At 48.7% G+C, this 17,968-nt stretch overlaps 1 protein-coding gene across 4 annotated transcripts in view; it reads right to left on the bottom strand.

The window, feature by feature from the left end:
* Positions 1-17,968, bottom strand: part of CFLAR (CASP8 and FADD like apoptosis regulator) — a 50,141-nt gene that overhangs the window by 13,353 nt on the left and 18,820 nt on the right. For all 4 annotated transcript variants that reach the window (XM_079980199.1, XM_079980198.1, XM_079980197.1 and 1 more), the window contains 5 exons: positions 13,619-13,754; positions 9,842-9,924; positions 9,174-9,219; positions 7,280-7,329; positions 5,076-5,151 (listed from right to left, as the gene is read on the bottom strand). In XM_079980199.1, coding sequence (XP_079836325.1) covers positions 5,076-5,151; positions 7,280-7,329; positions 9,174-9,219; positions 9,842-9,924; positions 13,619-13,754 — 391 coding nt within the window. The remainder of the gene's footprint in view (positions 1-5,075; positions 5,152-7,279; positions 7,330-9,173; positions 9,220-9,841; positions 9,925-13,618; positions 13,755-17,968) is intronic.

The following is a 17,968-nucleotide window of genomic DNA, read 5'->3' as shown; positions in this document are numbered from 1 at the left end:
TGGCTGGCACCCAAGGAATGTCCCCCACAAAGTTCCGGGCAAAGACCTGGTTTCCTGGAACAAAGGACCGTGGCGCGTTGGCACAGCCCGGGGGTTCGGCCACAGCAAAGTCCGGCCGGTCGAGCGATCTGAGGCGGCGGCCCATATGCAGTTCAGCAGGACTCCGCCCTGTGGCCGCATGAGGGGTGATGTGTTGCACGTACAAGTATTCAGCGACCCGCTCGTGCCAGTCTCCCCGTTCCGGGCGCGTCAGTGGCTCTTTTGCCGAGCGCACTATTCTCTCTGCTTACCCGTTGCTGGATGGATGAAATGGTGCCGTTAGGGCATGGCGGATGCCCAGTCTCAAAAGACACCGCTCAAAAGTGCATGAGGTGAACTGTGGTCCGTTGTCAGAGACAAGGACATCAGGACACCCATGCGTCGCAGAGGCCTCGCAGCACCCGGATGACGGCCTCAGTAGTGGTGGAGGGCATCAGGGCCACCTCCAGCCATTTGGAATAGGCATCCACCACTACGATAAAGGTCCGGCCATGAAAGGGGCCGGCCACATTGATGTGTACCCTCAACCAGGGTGTCTTTGGCGTCTCCCAGGTGCATCCCTTAGCTGCCGGTGGTGCAGGCCTAGATTATTGGCATGCTTGACAGGCGGAAACCCAGGCAGTGATGGCATCATCCATGTTAGGCCACCAGACATAACACCGAGCCAACGCCTTCATTTTGATGATTCCCAGGTGGCCAACGTGCAGAGCCTCAAGGACGCGTTGACGGAGTCTTTGGGGAATCACGACACGGTCTCCCCACAGCAGACAGCCGCGATGAGCTGAGAGTTTGTGTTGTCTGGTTGTGAACGGCTGGAACTCTGATGCAAAAGGCCCTTGTGGCTACCCCCTCCACACCCAGTTGAGCACACGGCTGATGGTGCGATCCTGGGCAGATGCGGAAGCCACAGTGGCAGCCGATACAGGCACTGCCGGAAGATCCTCAATCAGGAGGAGCGATGAAGCAGGAGCCGGGTCTTCCACAAACGCTGGAAGAGGGCAACAGCTGAGGGCGTCGGCATGGCCCATCGATTTCCCCGGGCGATGGACGAGCCGGTAGTGGTAGGCAGCCAAGGAAACAGTCCATCACAGCATGCGCGGCGAGAGGACCGGCGGAGTTGGTCAATCACTGGTGAGGAGGCCCAGGAGTGGCTTGTGGTTGGTGATGAGTTGGAAAGTCCTGCCGTAGAGGTATTCATGGAACCTCTTCACTCCAGCCACAAGTGCCAGTGCCTTCTTGTCGAGCTGGCTGCAATTCCATTCAGTTGGAGATGGCGTCCTGGAAAAGTAGGCGAGCGGTGCTTCTCTTCCGTCTGGAAAACGGTGACTAAGAACGCTGCCAATGCCAAAAGGTGAGGTGTCATAGGCAAGGACCAGTGGCCTGGCTTCACTGTACTGTACCAGCACACGGTCCGATGAAAGGAGAGCCTTGACTGCATTGAAGGCGGCCGTCTCCCGATGACCCCAGGACCAAGGTGTCTTCGTGCTGAGGAGTCAGTGAAGAGGCTCAGCCACCGTGGCTTTGTGAGGGAGGGAAAATGTTATAAAAGTTCAGCAGTCCCAGGAACGCCAGCTACTCCGTCTTGTTCTTTGGGATGGGGGCCTGCTGGATAGCGTGGATCTTGGATGTCGTCAGGCGAACGCCGGAGGCGTCGACAAGATAGCCCAGGAACTCCACCTGTGGAACGGCGATCTGGCACTTCTCCCTCTTTACCTTGAGCTCGGCCTCCTGGAACCTGGTCAGCATGGCGTGGAGGCGCTCGAAGAGCTGCTGGTGTGAATCTGCGGACACCAAGACATCGTCAAAATATGGCACCATGCCCAGAAGCCCTTGCAGGAGACGCTCCATAAGGCTTGGAAGATGCCAGGAGCCACACTCACCCCGAACTGCAAACGGCGGCAACAGAATGCCCCTTGGTGGGTGACGATCGTCTGGGCTTCAGCAGTGGCATTATCAACGGGCAGCTGTTGATAGGCTTGGGCAAGGTCCAGCTTAGCGAAGACCTTACCCTCACCCAGGGAATGCAGCAGGTGTTGGACAACAGGAACCGGATAAGCGTGCTGCTGAAGTGCCTTGTTGATCGTGCACTTGTAGTCAGCGCAGATTCTCACAGACCCGTCCGGCTTAACAGGCGTGACAATGGAGGTTTCCCACTTGGCATGGTCAACCGGCTCCAAAACTCCTTGGGTGATCAGCTTGTCCAGTTGTTTGTCCACGTTAGCCTTGAGAGCAAAGGGAACCCGGTGTGGCTTTAGCTTGATGGGGGCGACTTGTGGATCAAGGCTAAAGGAGATGGGCGTACCTGTATATTGACCCAAAGTGCCGTTAAAAACCTCAGCAAAGTCTTTGACCAGACCCTCACTCTCTGCGTTAGAGATGCAGTTGACGCCGGTGACTTCCAGGCCGAGGGCATCAAACCAGTCTAGCCCTAGGAGGCTTGGCTGCTGACCTTCGACCACCACCAGTCAGAGCAGGACTGAAAAATCCTTGAAGGCGATCCAGAACCAGCCAATGCCTACCACAGGAGTGTTGTTTCCCTGGTAGTCTCTCAGGTGTACGCGTAAGAGTCGAGTTGCCTTTTGGACACTCTGGGTACCAGTCTTTTGATGGTGCTCCAAGACACGATGGACAGAGCAGACCCAGTGTCGATCTGCATGTCACATGGAGCTCCTTCAATGAGCACCGTGACGTTCAGCTTGCATCGCGTAGGCGAGTCGGTTTGGCCAATCGTGGTTCCAGATGGGCAGTGGCAGCTGGTGAGAGCAAAACAGCTTTCCTTGGCGGACTGAAGAGTTGGACTTGCGAGTCGGTGAAGGGGGGGTGTCAGACGGAGCCAATTGGCAGACCTTAGCAATGTGGTCCCTTCTGGAACACTTCCGACAGATGGCGTCTCTGAATCGACACTTGGCATGGGAATGGTTGCCTCCGCAGCCGGCACATTCCAATTGGCCCTTGGACTTCTGTTGGAACTTCCTGCGCTCCCACTTCGTCTGGTGCACGTCATTGTCTTCACTGGAGGATGCCTCATCACTGCTGGCCTCTTCATGATGCACTGGAACTGGCTTCCTAGCAAAATGCAGGTTGCTGGCCTTGCGGATCTCAGCAGCTTCTGAGGCCACAGCCTCCTCAATGGCTTCTGCAGCGTGAGGTCTGGCTTGGCGAGGAGACACCGTTGCAGATGGATGTCCCGGACCCCACAGACAATTCGATCCATCAGGGCATCGTCTAAGTCTCGGAACTCGCAGTGCATTGCAGCCTGTTGGAGGGCGGTGGTGTAGTTGTTAATTGACTCCCCCTCTGCCTGGTTCCGGTGGTAGAATGCATGGCAGGCAGCAATCTTGGACGGCTTTGGCGCATAGTGGTTGTGGAGCTTCTCTTGAATCATGTCCCATGGTGTTGCCTGGACTACTACAGGCTCAACCAATGCTCGGGCCATCTCGAACACATCAGGCTCACAGAGGCTGAGGAATAGGCCTCGCTTATGCTCCTATGATACTTCTGTCAGCTCGTTGGCTTGGAGGTAGCAGTCGAACCGAGCGAGGTAGGAGTCCCATGATTCAGAGGCTGGCGCAAACGGCGGTAGAGGCACAAGTGAAGCCATGGTTCCGATGCCGATGTGGAAGCGATGGATGGAACACCATGCTCTAGCCAGAACGGTCAGCTCTGAATTGGTTCTGTTCAGTGATTTCGCTCGGTGTTTCAGCTCAGTGATTCCGCTCCACTCAGAGGGTGGCTGCATCTGGCTGTGCTCTGTTGTCCATCGATCCCATCCTCGTCGCCAGTGTTAAGTTGTGGGTGAACATATCAGACGACACAGCGATTCTTCAAACAGCTCTTGTTTATTCACAGGCCAGAACATAACTGAACTGAACGGTTCAGCCAGCCTGCTTATATAGAGCTCCACTAGAATGCAACAGTAACCATTTTCTGTAACTATCCAATCACTGAACGTCACTTTCAATCCCTTATTTGCATATGTGGACCTGAGTGAAAGCTATCTAGTATCCCCCTGCTGGCGCAGGGTGAGAACTTCAGTACATAACACTGGGCATTACTCAATCAAAAGCTTCCCTTTTGCTTTGTTTTATTATAAAACGGCAACAAATTGGAAGGGACTAGTTTGTACAATGTAGTGGTAAGTGGGAAACAGCACTTTCAGACTTCATACAGGCTATACCTTTAAAGTACACTCAGAATACATTCTTTGCCTCAAAGAATTCTGGGCCCTGTAGTTTACTCCTCACAGGGTAACCATTCCCAGCAATTCTTAAACTACAGTACCCAGAATTCTGTAGGGAGTAGGGAATGTGCTTTAAAGGTATAGTGTATATACACAGTCTTAGCAAAAGTATATCTGAAGGAGCGTCTCCACTCCCATCGTTTTACCCAGACACTGAACTCCAGCGCGGAGGGCCTTCTGGCGGTTCCCTCACTGCGAGAAGCCAAATTACAGGGAACCAGGCAGAGGGCCTTCTCAGTAGTGGCGCCCACCCTGTGGAACGCCCTCCCACCACATGTCAAAGAGAACAACAACTATCAGACTTTTAGAAGACATCTGAAGGCAGCCCTGTTTAGGGAAGCTTTTAATGTTTGATGTATTACTGTATTTTAATATTTGGTTGGAAGCCGCCCAGAGTGGCTGGGGAAGCCCAGCCAGATGGGTGGGGTATAAATAATAAATTATTATTATTATTATTATTATTATTATTATTATTATTTAAACCTATCACACAATCTAGGGGAAATTAAAACTTTGTGTGATCTGTTAATCTAGGGACCGCCTCCCCTCCCCTTCCTGGAAGACTTTTTTTGTGACAGACCTACAAGATACGGTTTGTAGAGAACTTCAACTACTTCAGGGCCCTATACCGATGCCAAGTACCTAATTATCAACTTGAGCTTTCAGCCACCGTTGTTTTACAAGCAAAGAAAAACTGGGAGCCTGAGCCCATCTCATCAAATCTGAGCTGTTAAAAGATTACGCGAGTTGCAGACTCCAGCAGTTAAGGAGGAATTCAATTTTTCCTAGCACTTACTTGAATCGTTGCCAATGCAGTCTATAATCAAGCATACTCCCAAAGGCTTACTCCGCATTCTGTAATTGTTAAGGACCTGCATTGAATGACAAAATGTAATTATTTAGATCCTATCTCCAATACATGTGCCTTCTCCTCATTACCTTTTCCAAGGTATTTTTTGCCGAGTCTAGTGTAGTTCTACGGATAACTCCAGATGCCCTTCTTACTGTGCATTCATGATGATTAGTGCTCATTAGGGTATCGGAAGCAGTTATGAATAATCCCACTTCCTGTACAGTTTGTGCCTGCAAAAATCTCAGGGCAGACATCATCCTTTGGTGCCTGCCCCGTAACTTCCTGCTAAAATTCTGCGACTTCTTTTTTTTATTTACTACAAATGTTCCAGTTTATTCAACACACTCCCTGCCTGACACACTATTTTGTTGTAGCATCGTGCAAGAGTGCCCTTTCCCAGCAGGATGGCAATAATGTTGGGGAACATCTAATAAAGCAAAATGACGTATAGAGTAAAGGGACCCCTGACCATTAGGTCCAGTCGTGGCCGACTCTGGGGTTGCGGTGCTCATCTCGCTTTATTGGCCGAGGGAGCCGGCATACAGCTTCCGGGTCATGTGGCCAGCATGACTAAGGCGCTTCTGGCGAACCAGAGCAGCACACGGAAACGCCGTTTACCTTCCCGCCGGAGCAGTACCTATTTATCTACTTGCACGCTGACGTGCTTTTGAACTGCTAGGTGGGCAGGAGCAGGGACCAAGCAACGGGAGCTCACCCCATCGCAGGGATTTGAACTGCCGACCTTCTGATCGGCAAGTCCTAGGCTCAGTGGTTTAGACCACAGCGCCGCCCACGTCCCAGAAAAATGATGTATGGATTAGTACAAAATATCTACCTCTAACACACTAGTATTGTGAGGAATACACCTGCAAGAAATTCCTAGCCGAGTGGGGCCCTGAACCGAGTGAAAGTAGACCTTAGATAACACAGATGTTGGCAGCGATAGTTTTTTTGAAGAGACAATGGCTCTCACCTTCGGTAGGTCTGGGAGAGGTCTATAGGTTGGATCTAGACTACAGCTGCGATCCTAACCCTACTAACCTGGGAGTAACTCCCACTGAACTCAATGGGCAGACATGGTTAGTATTGTAGTCCAGGTTGTTTGGGCCTAGTTCCCAGGACTCCTCTAACTGGCCGCAGCTCCCCCCAGTCTCAAGTTGAGCAGACAAATGCTGCTGACAAGATGGTAAGAGTCAATTAGGTAAAGGTAAAGGGACCCCTGACCATTAGGTCCAGTCGTGGCCAACTCTGGGGTTGCGGCGCTCATCTCGCTTTATTGGCTGAGAGAGCCGGTGTACAGCTTCCAGGTCATGTGGCCAGCATGACTAAGCCGTTTCTGGCAAACCAGAGCAGCGCACGGACACGCCGTTTACCTTCCCGCCGGAGCGGTACCTATTTATCTACTTGCACTTTGACGTGCTTTCGAACTGCTAGGTGGGCAGGAGCTGGTACCGAGCAACCGGAGCTCACCCCGTCGTGGGGATTCGAACCGCTGACCTTTGATCGGCTAGGCTCTGTGGTTTAACCCACAGCGCCACCCGCGTCCCTTAAGAGTCAATTAGCCCTCAGCTTTTGTTTAGCTCCAGTACTTGAGTCCTCACGCACAATTTCCTTTATCTGTAGTGTTCTAAAGGGCAGATCGTGCTGTGATTTTTGTGCGTGTTTGGCCCAGGGCCATGAAAATCTCACAGCCATGAATATATAGTGGCAGGCAAAGCAGAATAATTTAAAGAGGGAGAAACTTGTCACCCCTCGCATGCCTTCTAGAGTGCAATGCGTTCGACAGCTCTAAGAAAGGCACAGGAGAAAGAACAGCCAGGTCCATTACTTAATTCATTACAGTGGTACCTTGGGTTACATACGCTTCAGGTTACAGACTCCGCTAACCCAGAAATATTACCTCAGGTTAAGAAATTTACTTCAGGATGAGAATAGAAATTGTGCTCCGGTGGCGCGGCGGCAGCAGGAGGCCCCATTAGCTAAAGTGGTGCTTCAGGTTAAGAACAGTTTCAGGTTAAGAACGGAACTCCGGAACGAATTAAGTACTTAACCCAAGGTACCACTGTACTTTCTAAAATTACATCACTTTCTGCACTAAAAGAAATGGTAGCTAGGAAAGACACAAGGGCCCACATATTGTACGATACCTGTGCTTCAGCTCCTCCTGTTTCTGGTATTGATATGTTAACCTTTGCTGCTGCAAATACAAAATTCAATGTTGTTACAGTCATACCTCGGGATAAATACGCTTCAGCTTAAACATTTTCGGGTTGCGCTCTACGGCGACCCGGAAGTAACGGAGCGCGTTACTTCCGGGTTTCGCTGCTCGCACATGCGCAGATGCTCAAAATGACGTTATGCACATGCACGGAAGCGGCGAAACACGACTCGCGCAGTCGCATCTTGCGTTCGCTTCAGGATGCGAACGGGGCTCTGGAACAGATCCCGTTCGCATCCAGAGGTACCACTGTATTTATGGAAGCTCTGTATTTTAACACAAAGTCATGTTCATTTTTTAAAAAGAACAACAACACATAAAGACACATACACGGATAAAAAGCTGTGACATTATAGTATGGATAGGGAAATGGGTGACCTCCAGAAGAAGAAGAAGTGGAGTTTGGACTTGATATCCCGCTTTATCACTACCTTTAAGGAGTCTCAAAGCGGCTAACATTCTCCTTTCCCTTCCTCCCCCACAACAAACACTCTGTGAGGTGAGTGGGACTGAGAGACTTCAAAGAAGTGTGACTAGCCCAAGGTCACCCAGCAGCTGCAAGTGGAGGAGTGGAGACGCGAACCCGGTTCCCCAGATTACAAGTCTACCACTCTTAAATTGAATCCAGATGCTAGATATATTTAGCACCATTTTAAAACACACACACGGCAACCAGCCTCCAGGGCTGGCACACCTAGGCTGCCACACTTTGGGAAGGCCAACTAGGGCTGAAGAATGACTACCTGGAGCAGGTAGTCTCCCTCCTGGAACAGAGTGGTGTACGAATAAATATTATTATTTTTTTTAAAAAAGGAACAGAGTGGTGTAGTGGTTAAGAGCGGTAGATTCGTAATCTGGGGAACCGGGTTCGCGTCTCTGCTCCTCCACATGCAGCTGCTGGGTGACCTTGGGCCAGTCACACTTCTCTGAAGTCTCTCAGCCCCACTCACCTCACAGAGTGTTTGTTGTGGGGGAGGAAGGGAAAGGAGAATGTTAGCCGCTTTGAGACTCCTTAAAGGGAGTGAAAGGCGGGATATCAAATCCAAACTCTTCTTCTTCTTCTTCTACACCACACTGGATCTCACCACACTGGTTGAGTTACAATTCCCATCATCCCTGGCTATGCTAGCGGGGGATGATGGGAGGTGGAGTCTACCAAGACCTCGAGGACACTTGTGTTGCCAAACCCTGATGGTACATTTCACCATCATCTATCCCAGCATGATAACTTTTCACCAGGTCAAATTAATAATAATAATAATAATTATACCCCACCCATCTGGCTGGGTTTCTCCAGCCGCTCTAGGCTGCTTACAGCACATATTAAAAATTGTAAAACATCAGACATAAAAAAAATTCCCGATACAGGGAAACTCACAAAGCTAATTAATGCCAATTTGATTAAACAAAGAACGTCCTCGGGTAAGCATATGGGATCCAGAAGTGTGTTCAAGATCTGTGGCTGTTGAAATATGACTGTTAAAAACATATTAAAACAAATGGGGGGATTTTGGTGCATATTCCTGCATAAAGAGATCCAGATGCCCGAGCATAAGACAGGCACTGAAGTACAGTGGTTAGAGCGTCGGGTTTGGGTATGGAAGATCTCAGTTCAAAACCTTTGATCTGTCTTTCACAGCACTCCAAAGAATGTTGGATGTTTTATTAACAAAACTACACTTCTGGATTGACAGTCCGAACAGTTCCGCCCTATACATGTTTACTCAGAAATAAGGCTCACTGAGCTCAATGCGGCTCACTTCCAAGTCAGTGGGTATAGGATTGCAGCACATGGCTACTAAAGATTAACAGGCCTTACTTACCCTGAAAGGCACATTCTCCATTTGACAGCCTGCCTTGGTTCCCAACCTGCGAATGAAACCAGCAACTAATCACATTTCACTTCTTGTTGAAAATTCAACAGTGGAAATTATTAGGAAAGGGAGAGACAATATAAGAAGGCAAGTATTATGACAATACCTGGGGAAAGTTCATCAGGTTCCCCTTCCTATTTTAGAGCTTAGGGGTCAGCAAACCTTTTCAGCAGGGGGCCGGTCCACTGTCCCTCAGACCTTGTGAGGGGCCGGACTATATTGGGGGGGGGGGTGAACGAATTTCTATGCCCCACAAATAACCCAGAGATGCATTTTAAATAAAAGGGCACATTCCACTGATGTAAAACACCAGGCAGGCCCCACAAATAACCCAGAGATGCATTTTAAATAAAAGGGCACATTCTACTCATGTAAAAACTGCCGACCTTCTAATCGGCAAGTCCTAGGCTCTGTGGTTTAACCCACAGCGCCACCTGCGTCCCTGTTAAAAGTGCTACGTTGTGCCAAATCCAATTTTTAAAAGGACCTAAAGCAGCAAACTTGTCGATTCAGTCACTAAAGCATGCTTTCTTATGTCCTCTTGGTATTGCACCATCCTTTCTCCTAAAAGCATGATTGGACAACCATTTCAGTGCATTGGGTTCACTCACACTTACCGCCGCAGGATCAGCAATAGACAGCTCAGGAAATGATGCCTGAAGTCTGTTAGCACATACAGGCGAAGTGCCAATGGCATGCTCTGAGGATGAAAATTGAACACAGGCTCTCACAAATGATATAAACAGTCATACCGTATTTTTCGTCCCATAGGACGCTCCGTCCCATAGGACGCACCTAGTTTTTTGGGGGGGAAATAAAGGGAAATTTTTTTACCTTTATTTCCCCCCCAAAACCAGGTCGGGGAACAACAGGATGGCGGCGCTGCGCCTCCCCGCTGTCCCCCGAGCTTGTGGGGGGAGTTCCCCTGGGTGCGCAAGGCTTGCGGAAACCTGCGTGAATCATGGGGCGTCCTCCGGAGGGTGCCCCGTGCTCCGCGCTGCAGGCTGCCGCCCACAAGCCTTGCGCGCCTGGGGGGAGCTCCCCCAGGTGCGCAAGGCTTGCCGACACCTGCGCGAAGCACAGGGCCTCCTCCGGAGGGCGCCCCGTGCTCCGCGCTGCAGGCTACCGCCTGCAAGCCTTGCGCACCTGGGGGAACTCCCCCCAGGCGTGCAAGGCTTGCGGATAGCTTCCTGGAGCCTGGAGCGCGAGAGGTGTCGGTGCGCACCGACGCCTCTCGCTCTCCAGGCTTCAGCGAAAGCCTGCATTCGCCCCATAGGACGCACACACATTTCCCCTTCATTTTTGGAGGGGAAAAAGTGCGTCCTATAGGGCGAAAAATACCGTAATTCCCTAGCAGCATAACTTTCTACTCCAGCCTTGTCCATTGCTTGATTTAAATTTTTTTACTGTTTACTGTAACAAAGCACACATCCTTCATGGCACGTCCTTGCAGTTAATTTCTATTTAGCTCCATAATCATCAAATGATTAGTATTCAATCTGCAGTCTAATTGCAATGTTCCCCTATAATCCAGTTGTGCTTTGTCTCTTAACACTTTTAAGCGTGGAACTTAAAACTCATTGGGACTTAAGTCTGAGTAAACACATTTTAAGACTGGGTCATTCATGGCCTGGGGCCATGGCCTATCGTGAACAAACAGCATACTGGCCCATGCTGCTAAAACTTTGCCCCCACCCTCTTCCCAGAAGGAGAGGAGGAAAAAACACCCGTCTTCCCTTTACAGAACTGGGGGTCCTTGCACCCTTTCCATAAAATGTAAAACGCTCAGGTTTGGCACAATCAGGGAAGACCTTGCGTTAAAGGAATAAATAAAGTGCCCTTCCAAACCTAGACAGCATCTTAAAAAGCAGAGACATCACCTTGCCGACAAAGGACCGTATAGTAAAAGCTATGGTTTTCCCAGTAGTGATGTATGGAAGTGAGAGCTGGATCATAAAGAAGGCTGATCGCCTAAGAATTGATGCTTTTGAATTCTGGTGCTGGAGGAGACTCGAGAGTCCCATGGACTGCAAGAAGAACAAACCTATCCATTCTGAAGGAAATCAGCCCTGAGTGCTCACTGGAAGGACAGATCGTGAAGCTGAGGCTCCAATACTTTGGCCACCTCATGAGATGAGAAGACTCCGTGGAAAAGACCCTGATGTTGGGAAAGATGGAGGGCACAAGGAAAAAGGGACGACAGAGGACGAGATGGTGGGACAGTGTTTTTGAAGCTACCAGCATGAGTTTGACCAAACTGCGGGAGGCAATGGAAGACAGGAGTGCTGGGCGTGCTCTGGTCCAGGGGGTCACAAAGAGTCGGACACGACTAAACGACTAAACAACAAGCAACAAAGTGCCCTTCGTTGCTTCCCCACTTCTGAACTGGTAAACGACACTATGGTGGACTCACGATACTCAGAATGCCTCTCCCAGATGGACTATATGGGTTTGGCAGAGATGACGAGCAGAATCCGAGACCAGGGAAGAGAAACGGCGGAAGAGGATTGGAAAAAATTTAAGGACTATCTAAAGAAATATTCAAAAATTAATAAATTTTAGATTGACGCTGGATGAGAAAATTAGGGGTTAATAGCGGTAATGGTTAAGTTAAAAGAAAATGAGTGTTATTAAAAATTAAGTTGAAAGGGAAGGATTTGTTGACAAATTAATTAGACATGAGAATACAGAAAGGGGAGGTATGAGGAAGTCGGGAAAGTAAGTTATAAGAAATTAAGAGTTGAAATTATGTGTGTTGTATGTTTTTATTGTTATGTTTTGTTTGTTAATGTCTTGCTTGTTGTGATAAAAATTTGTGGAAATTTCAATAAAAAAATTATTAAAAACATAACAAAACAGAATGCCTCTCCCAAATTGAACCCTGTGTTAATCATATGAGTGCCCCCTCTGGTGGTAGATTTGGAGGGCAGTAACTGAGAAAATTGAGGGACATGGGTGGCGCTGTGGGTTAAACCACAGAGCCTAGGACTTGCTGATCAGAAGGTCGGCGGTTCGAATCCCCGCAATGGGGTGAGCGCCCGTTGCTCAGTCCCTGGTCCTGCCAACCTAGCAGTTCGAGAGCACGTCAAAGTGCAAGTAGATAAATAGGTACCGCTCCGGCGGGAAGGTAAACGGCGTTTCCATGCGCTGCTCTGGATCGCCAAAGCGGCTTAGTCATGCTGGCCACATGACCCGGAAGCTGTACGCCGGCTCCCTCAGCCAATAAAGCGAGATGAGCGCTGCAACCCCAGAGTCAGCCACGACTGGACCTAATGGTCAGGGGTCCTTTTACCCTTTAACTGAGAAAATCAGTAGGCCTTACATTTAAACAGCACCTCTCTCCTCAATAATCCTGGGAACTGCTAACAGTGGTGGTGTCAGGGACTGGCAGAACAAGTGTACACCAGGGGAAAGGAAGCTGGAGTCTGACTTGGAAGAGAGTGGCAGTGATTTGTGGAGACCTGTATGAGCCAGGAGGCAAGAATCAGGGGCAGGGGAAGCCTCAGAGCTGGAGGAAGAGGAGGAAGAGACAGGCTAGGCAAGAGAAGAGAAGGGTTGGGTGCTTTCCCACCCTCTCCTGCACCACTGCCTCCCAGAACCAGGAGAGACGTGAGGAGAGCAGTGGCAGATTCTATGCAGGCGTAGTCTTCGGAAACGTGCACACAGCCCGTCGGAAGGTACATAAACTGGTGAAGGGGGAGTAGTTCCCAGTTGCAGGCCTGGGTAGCTGCCGCAACGCTACATTGGTGTGGTTAGGTATCCAGAGCTGTAGAGGCGACTGTGTTACTCCTTGACCATAGTAACACTCATCGTTCAGCCTGGAGAGTGAGGTCCACCTCCGAGGGCCTTCTGGCGATTTTCTCACTGTGAGAAGTCAAGTTACAGGGAACCAGGCAGAGGGCCTTCTCGGTAGTGGTGCCCACTCTGTGGAACGCCCTCCCATCAGATGTCAAGGAAATAAACAAGTATCTAACTTTTAGAAGACATATGAAGGCAACCCTGTTTAGGGAAGTTTTTAATGTCTGGTGTTTTATTGTATTTTTAATATTTTGTTGGAAGCTGCCCAGAGTGGCTGGGGAAACCCAGCCAGATGGGCGGGGTATTAATAATAATAATAATAATAATAATAATAATGAGTTAACTCTCTGTCATGGTCATTCCATTGGCTGGGAAACAGCCTTGGCAGGTGAGGAGTGTAGCTCTGCGTGCTAAACTACCCAGGATTCTTTGCAAGGGATTGTTGTTGTTGGAATGCCTGCTTGGGAATACCCAAGTGAAACGCTTTCCCACACAAAGCAAGTGCCCAACCACTGAGCTACAGCTCCTACCAAGAACGTCATGTTCAATTTCTCTTTAATACTCTATTCAACATTAAAATTATTTCACAGCCTTACCTTCCTGCTTGAACTTCTGGATCCTCTTCACCAAATCTCTCCTGTGCATGTGCAAGAAGCAATCTTCCAGTAAACCTAGGTGGCTAGGGGACACCAGGTCTAGGTTCTCAAGGTCAGTTATAATTGTCAGGAAAGTCTGTTAGAGAATTAGGACAAATGTATAAAACAGCACACCAAGCAGTATGCATCCAACTGGCAAGAAGGCCAGAGAAACAAAATGGGAAACAATATGCTTTATTTTAATATTTCAGAGGCCATAATTTTTTTTTCCCTTTTTGGTTGATGTGTACAACCAACACCGACACTAGTGTTTCCTACATAGGCTACCTTGCGAGTAAGCGCAAAATATTACTCTGCCCATCTGAAAACACTGCAAAGTAGATTTTCCCCATTTTACAGATGAGGAACTGAGTCCAAGACACGATGGCATGAGCGCAAAGCTGCCAACACTGTGAGTTTACTGCTGAGCAGAGATTGAGCCTGAATCTTATATGGAAAGCCCTAGACTTTTATTTACAGCAGGGGTGGGGAAACATTTTCAGTTCAAAGGCTACTTGGCTTTCTGGACAGCTTTCCAGGGGCCACATTCATTTGTTCAGTAAGCTAGCACAGTTCAGTATTTACAGTAAGCTAGTTTCTAAAAGGGACGCAGGTGGCGCTGTGGGTTAAAGCCTCAGCGCCTAGGGCTTGCCGATCAAAAGGTCGGCGGTTCGAATCCCTGCGGCGGGGTGCGCTCCCGCTGCTCGGTCCCAGCGCCTGCCAACCTAGCAGTTCGAAAGCACCTCCGGGTGCAAGTAGATAAATAGGGACCGCTTACCAGCGGGAAGGTAAACGGCGTTTCCGTGTGCGGCTCTGGCTCTGGCTCTGGCCAGAGCAGCGATGTCACGCTGGCCACGTGACCCGGAAGTGTCTCCGGACAGCGCTGGCCCCTGGCCTCTTAAGTGAGATGGGCGCACAACCCCAGAGTCTGGCAAGACTGGCCCGTACGGGCAGGGGTACCTTTACCTTTACCTTTACCTAGTTTCTACAACAAATGTCCGTACAACAAAGGTTTCTACAACAAAGGCCCTTGCCAACAAAGGTCTGTATAGTTAAAGCTATGGTTTTCCCAGTAGTGATGTATGGAAGTGAGAGCTGGACCATAAAAAAGGCAGATCGCCGAAGAATAGATGCTTTTGAATTATGGTACTTTGGCCACCTCATGAGAAGAGAAGACTCCCTGGAAAAGACCCTGATGTTGGGAAAGATGGAGGGCACAAGGAGAAGGGGACGACAGAGGATGAGATGGTGGGACAGGGTTCTCGAAGCTACCAGCATGAGTTTGACCAAACTGTGGGAGGCAGTGGAAGACAGGAGTGCCTGGCGTGCTCTGGTCCATGGGTCGGACACGACTAAACGACTAAACAAAGTTTCTACAAAAATTCACACCACCCAGGCAAACAAGAGGCATTGTAAGTGTTAAATGACATATTTCAGCTCTTCAAAAGCGCTCAAGGACCAGATATGGAAGCTTGGAGGGCCACATCCAGCCCTGGGCCCGAGGTTCCCTTAATCTACTGGATCAAAAAGGGCCCTCATCGAAGAAACTTTCGGGTGGGAGAACGGATTGCAGAAGTGTTGTTAGCTATCACATTGAGAGCTGAAAGAGAGCCTGAAGCTCTTGCAAGACCAACCAAAATAAGTTCTCAGATGAATGATTTTCATTTCTCTCCCCTGCTCAGTCACCTACAGAACTCTTGACTCATATCTAAGACATATCTCATATACATATGAGACATAATTCTAACTAATGTAAATACTGATATTCCCCTTGTGAGACACAGATCAATACTTTCAAAATTCCAATGCAGGAACAACTGCACAATTAACAGCACCCTTGGGTGGGGGATGGATGAAAAGAGAAAGAGACAGAGGAACAGAAAACTTCTTTCTTTTCTCTACTCAGTCATTTAGAGTTTGAATTTGCTCTGCTCCAATTCCTCAGAGCATGTAGCAGAGAAAACATGCAACTGAAAACCGGCTTTAGAAACAAGCAAATCCGGGTTGTTGTTTTTAGAAGTGTGTTATTACATGGAATGCCTATGAAAAGGTGCTTACATTTTTTGTGAAATTCCAGGGAGGCAAAAAAAAAAAAAAAAAAAAAGGCCCATGAGTTGACAAGGCAGCCACCCAATGCCTTTCCACATTGCCCTTTGCTGTCTGGATGTGGTACCATGTTGGAATGACAGAATGATGCTCTCTGCTGAATTTAACATGATGGGCTTTGCTGCCTTTGGGACACGCCAAGCCAAAAGCTGTTTACAGCAATGTCCGATCAAACCCGTTAATGTATTTGACTTTTGTGGGAACAGATTCTTCCACCATGACTAAAAAAGCCACCTCTATTGGTCTGTCACCCCCCCCCCAACTGTATTACCTGGGTTATGAAGGCGCCCTAAAGACGTTAAAGCAAAGATTATGGGATAATGCACACAGTGACTTGCGATCTCGATCACACGCAGTCTGTAGTCCGCTGGCAGTAGGAGTACAATATGGGCATGTCTTTAAGTTAACATCTTACATTAAAAACCTGACAGTACCAAACTATCGAAGGCTTTTCACCAAAGCCAGACTAAACATCTTTCCTTCTGCAGTGTTGGCTGGCAGGTTGAGAGGAGTTCCCTACCAGGACAGACTTTGCTCGTGTGCTCAAGACACCAATTCCACAAAACATATTTTGTTGCACTGTGCAAAATATGAGCAAGACAGGGCTGAACTGATATTACCCTTGCTGGTACCTTCCCCGGGAAAATCAGAGGCTCACTATGTCAGGTTCCTATTGGAAGACCGGACAAATGCTAGAACATTAGCGGTGGCAAAGTTTTTATCGGTGGTTGCAAGAACCAATGATCCCTATATTCTGAACAAAATGCTTGTTTAACCTGGAGGTAGGCTGTATGAATTGTGTATTGCTTTGTAACAATTTGTTGGATCTCTGGACCATAATAAAGATTGATGATGATTCTTCCACCCACACATTTGAAAGGGCATTATAATACTAGCCCCATTGCTTTCTATCCTGATCTTTCTGAATTTATTCATTCTGCCCTGATCACCAAAGTAGAAAAACGTATTCATCCAAGGGCCACATTGCCAATGGTGGATGGGACCAGGCAGAGCAACAGCTACAACTCTTACGTTGGCAAGAGCTCACCATGCTTCCCACTTATCAAAACGGAGCATGCCCGAGCGGGATACTTGACAAAGCTCCCAGTTGCCGCACTAAGAACCGCTTTTACAGAACTACAATTCCAATTGATGCCCTCGGCAGTGTTGGAGGGACGGTACGGCAAAGTACATTACGAAGAGAGACTCTGTCTGTTTCGACAACCCTGTGTCGAGGACCTGTGCCATTATTTATAGCAGTACCTGTTATATATGGGACACGGGTGGTGCTGTGGGTTAAACCACAGAGCCTAGGACTTGCCAATCAGAAGGTCGGTGGTTCGAATCCCCACGACGGGGTGAGCTCCCGTTGCTTGGTCCCTGCTCCTGCCAATCTAGCAGTTCGAAAGCACATCAAAGTGCAAGTAGATAAATAGGTACCGCTCCGGCGGGAAGGTAAATGGCGTTTCCGTGTGCTGCTCTGGTTCACCAGAAGCGGCTTAGTCATGCTGTCCACATGACTCGGAAGCTGTACGCCGGCTCCCTCGGCCAATAAAGCAAGATGAGTGCCGCAACCCCAGAGTCAGCCACGACTGGACCTAATGGTCAGGGGTCCCTTTACCTTTTTACCTGTTATATATAGACCCAAGAGACCGACTTATAAAACCCCTGTTTATGAATGGGACACATTTGAATAGGGTGGAAAGGATGAAATAGCTGCTGAGCAACACTGACGACTTTGTTACTTATAAAGTAGCACTCTACGCACTTGGCAGCTAAGAAGATCTGGAGGAAGGAACTAGACAAAATAGCGGTCAACTGCAAAGGGGATTCGGATATTTAATTTGGCACATCTTACCTGAGAATCTTCTGCTATTCTATTCTATATGCAACATATAATTTTAGTAGCCATGACCGTGGTTTTATTGCATGTCTGTGCCCAATGATTTTTATGGTTACTGTTGTTGTTGTTTTCCTGTTGTTTCCCCTTTTTGTTCTCCTTCTGAATGATGCCATTCACAAATAAAAAGTTTAATTGGAAATTGGAACTTTTACGTTGGCAAAGAACTCTACATTCCAGCTGTGCAAAATTCAGAAGGTTTTTGACACAGCTACGTCTCTTCATCAGCCAAGCAAGAGGCATTATCACAGTTGCAACCTGGCATTCCACACCGGCAAAACCACTTGAGGGCAATGTGCAGCAGG

Source organism: Podarcis cretensis (genome assembly GCF_951804945.1).
Source record: "Podarcis cretensis genome assembly, chromosome: 1".
Taxonomy (NCBI): Eukaryota; Metazoa; Chordata; class Lepidosauria; order Squamata; family Lacertidae; genus Podarcis; species Podarcis cretensis.
Note: the sequence above shows the minus strand (reverse complement) of the source record. Positions and strands in the feature narration are given on the sequence as shown.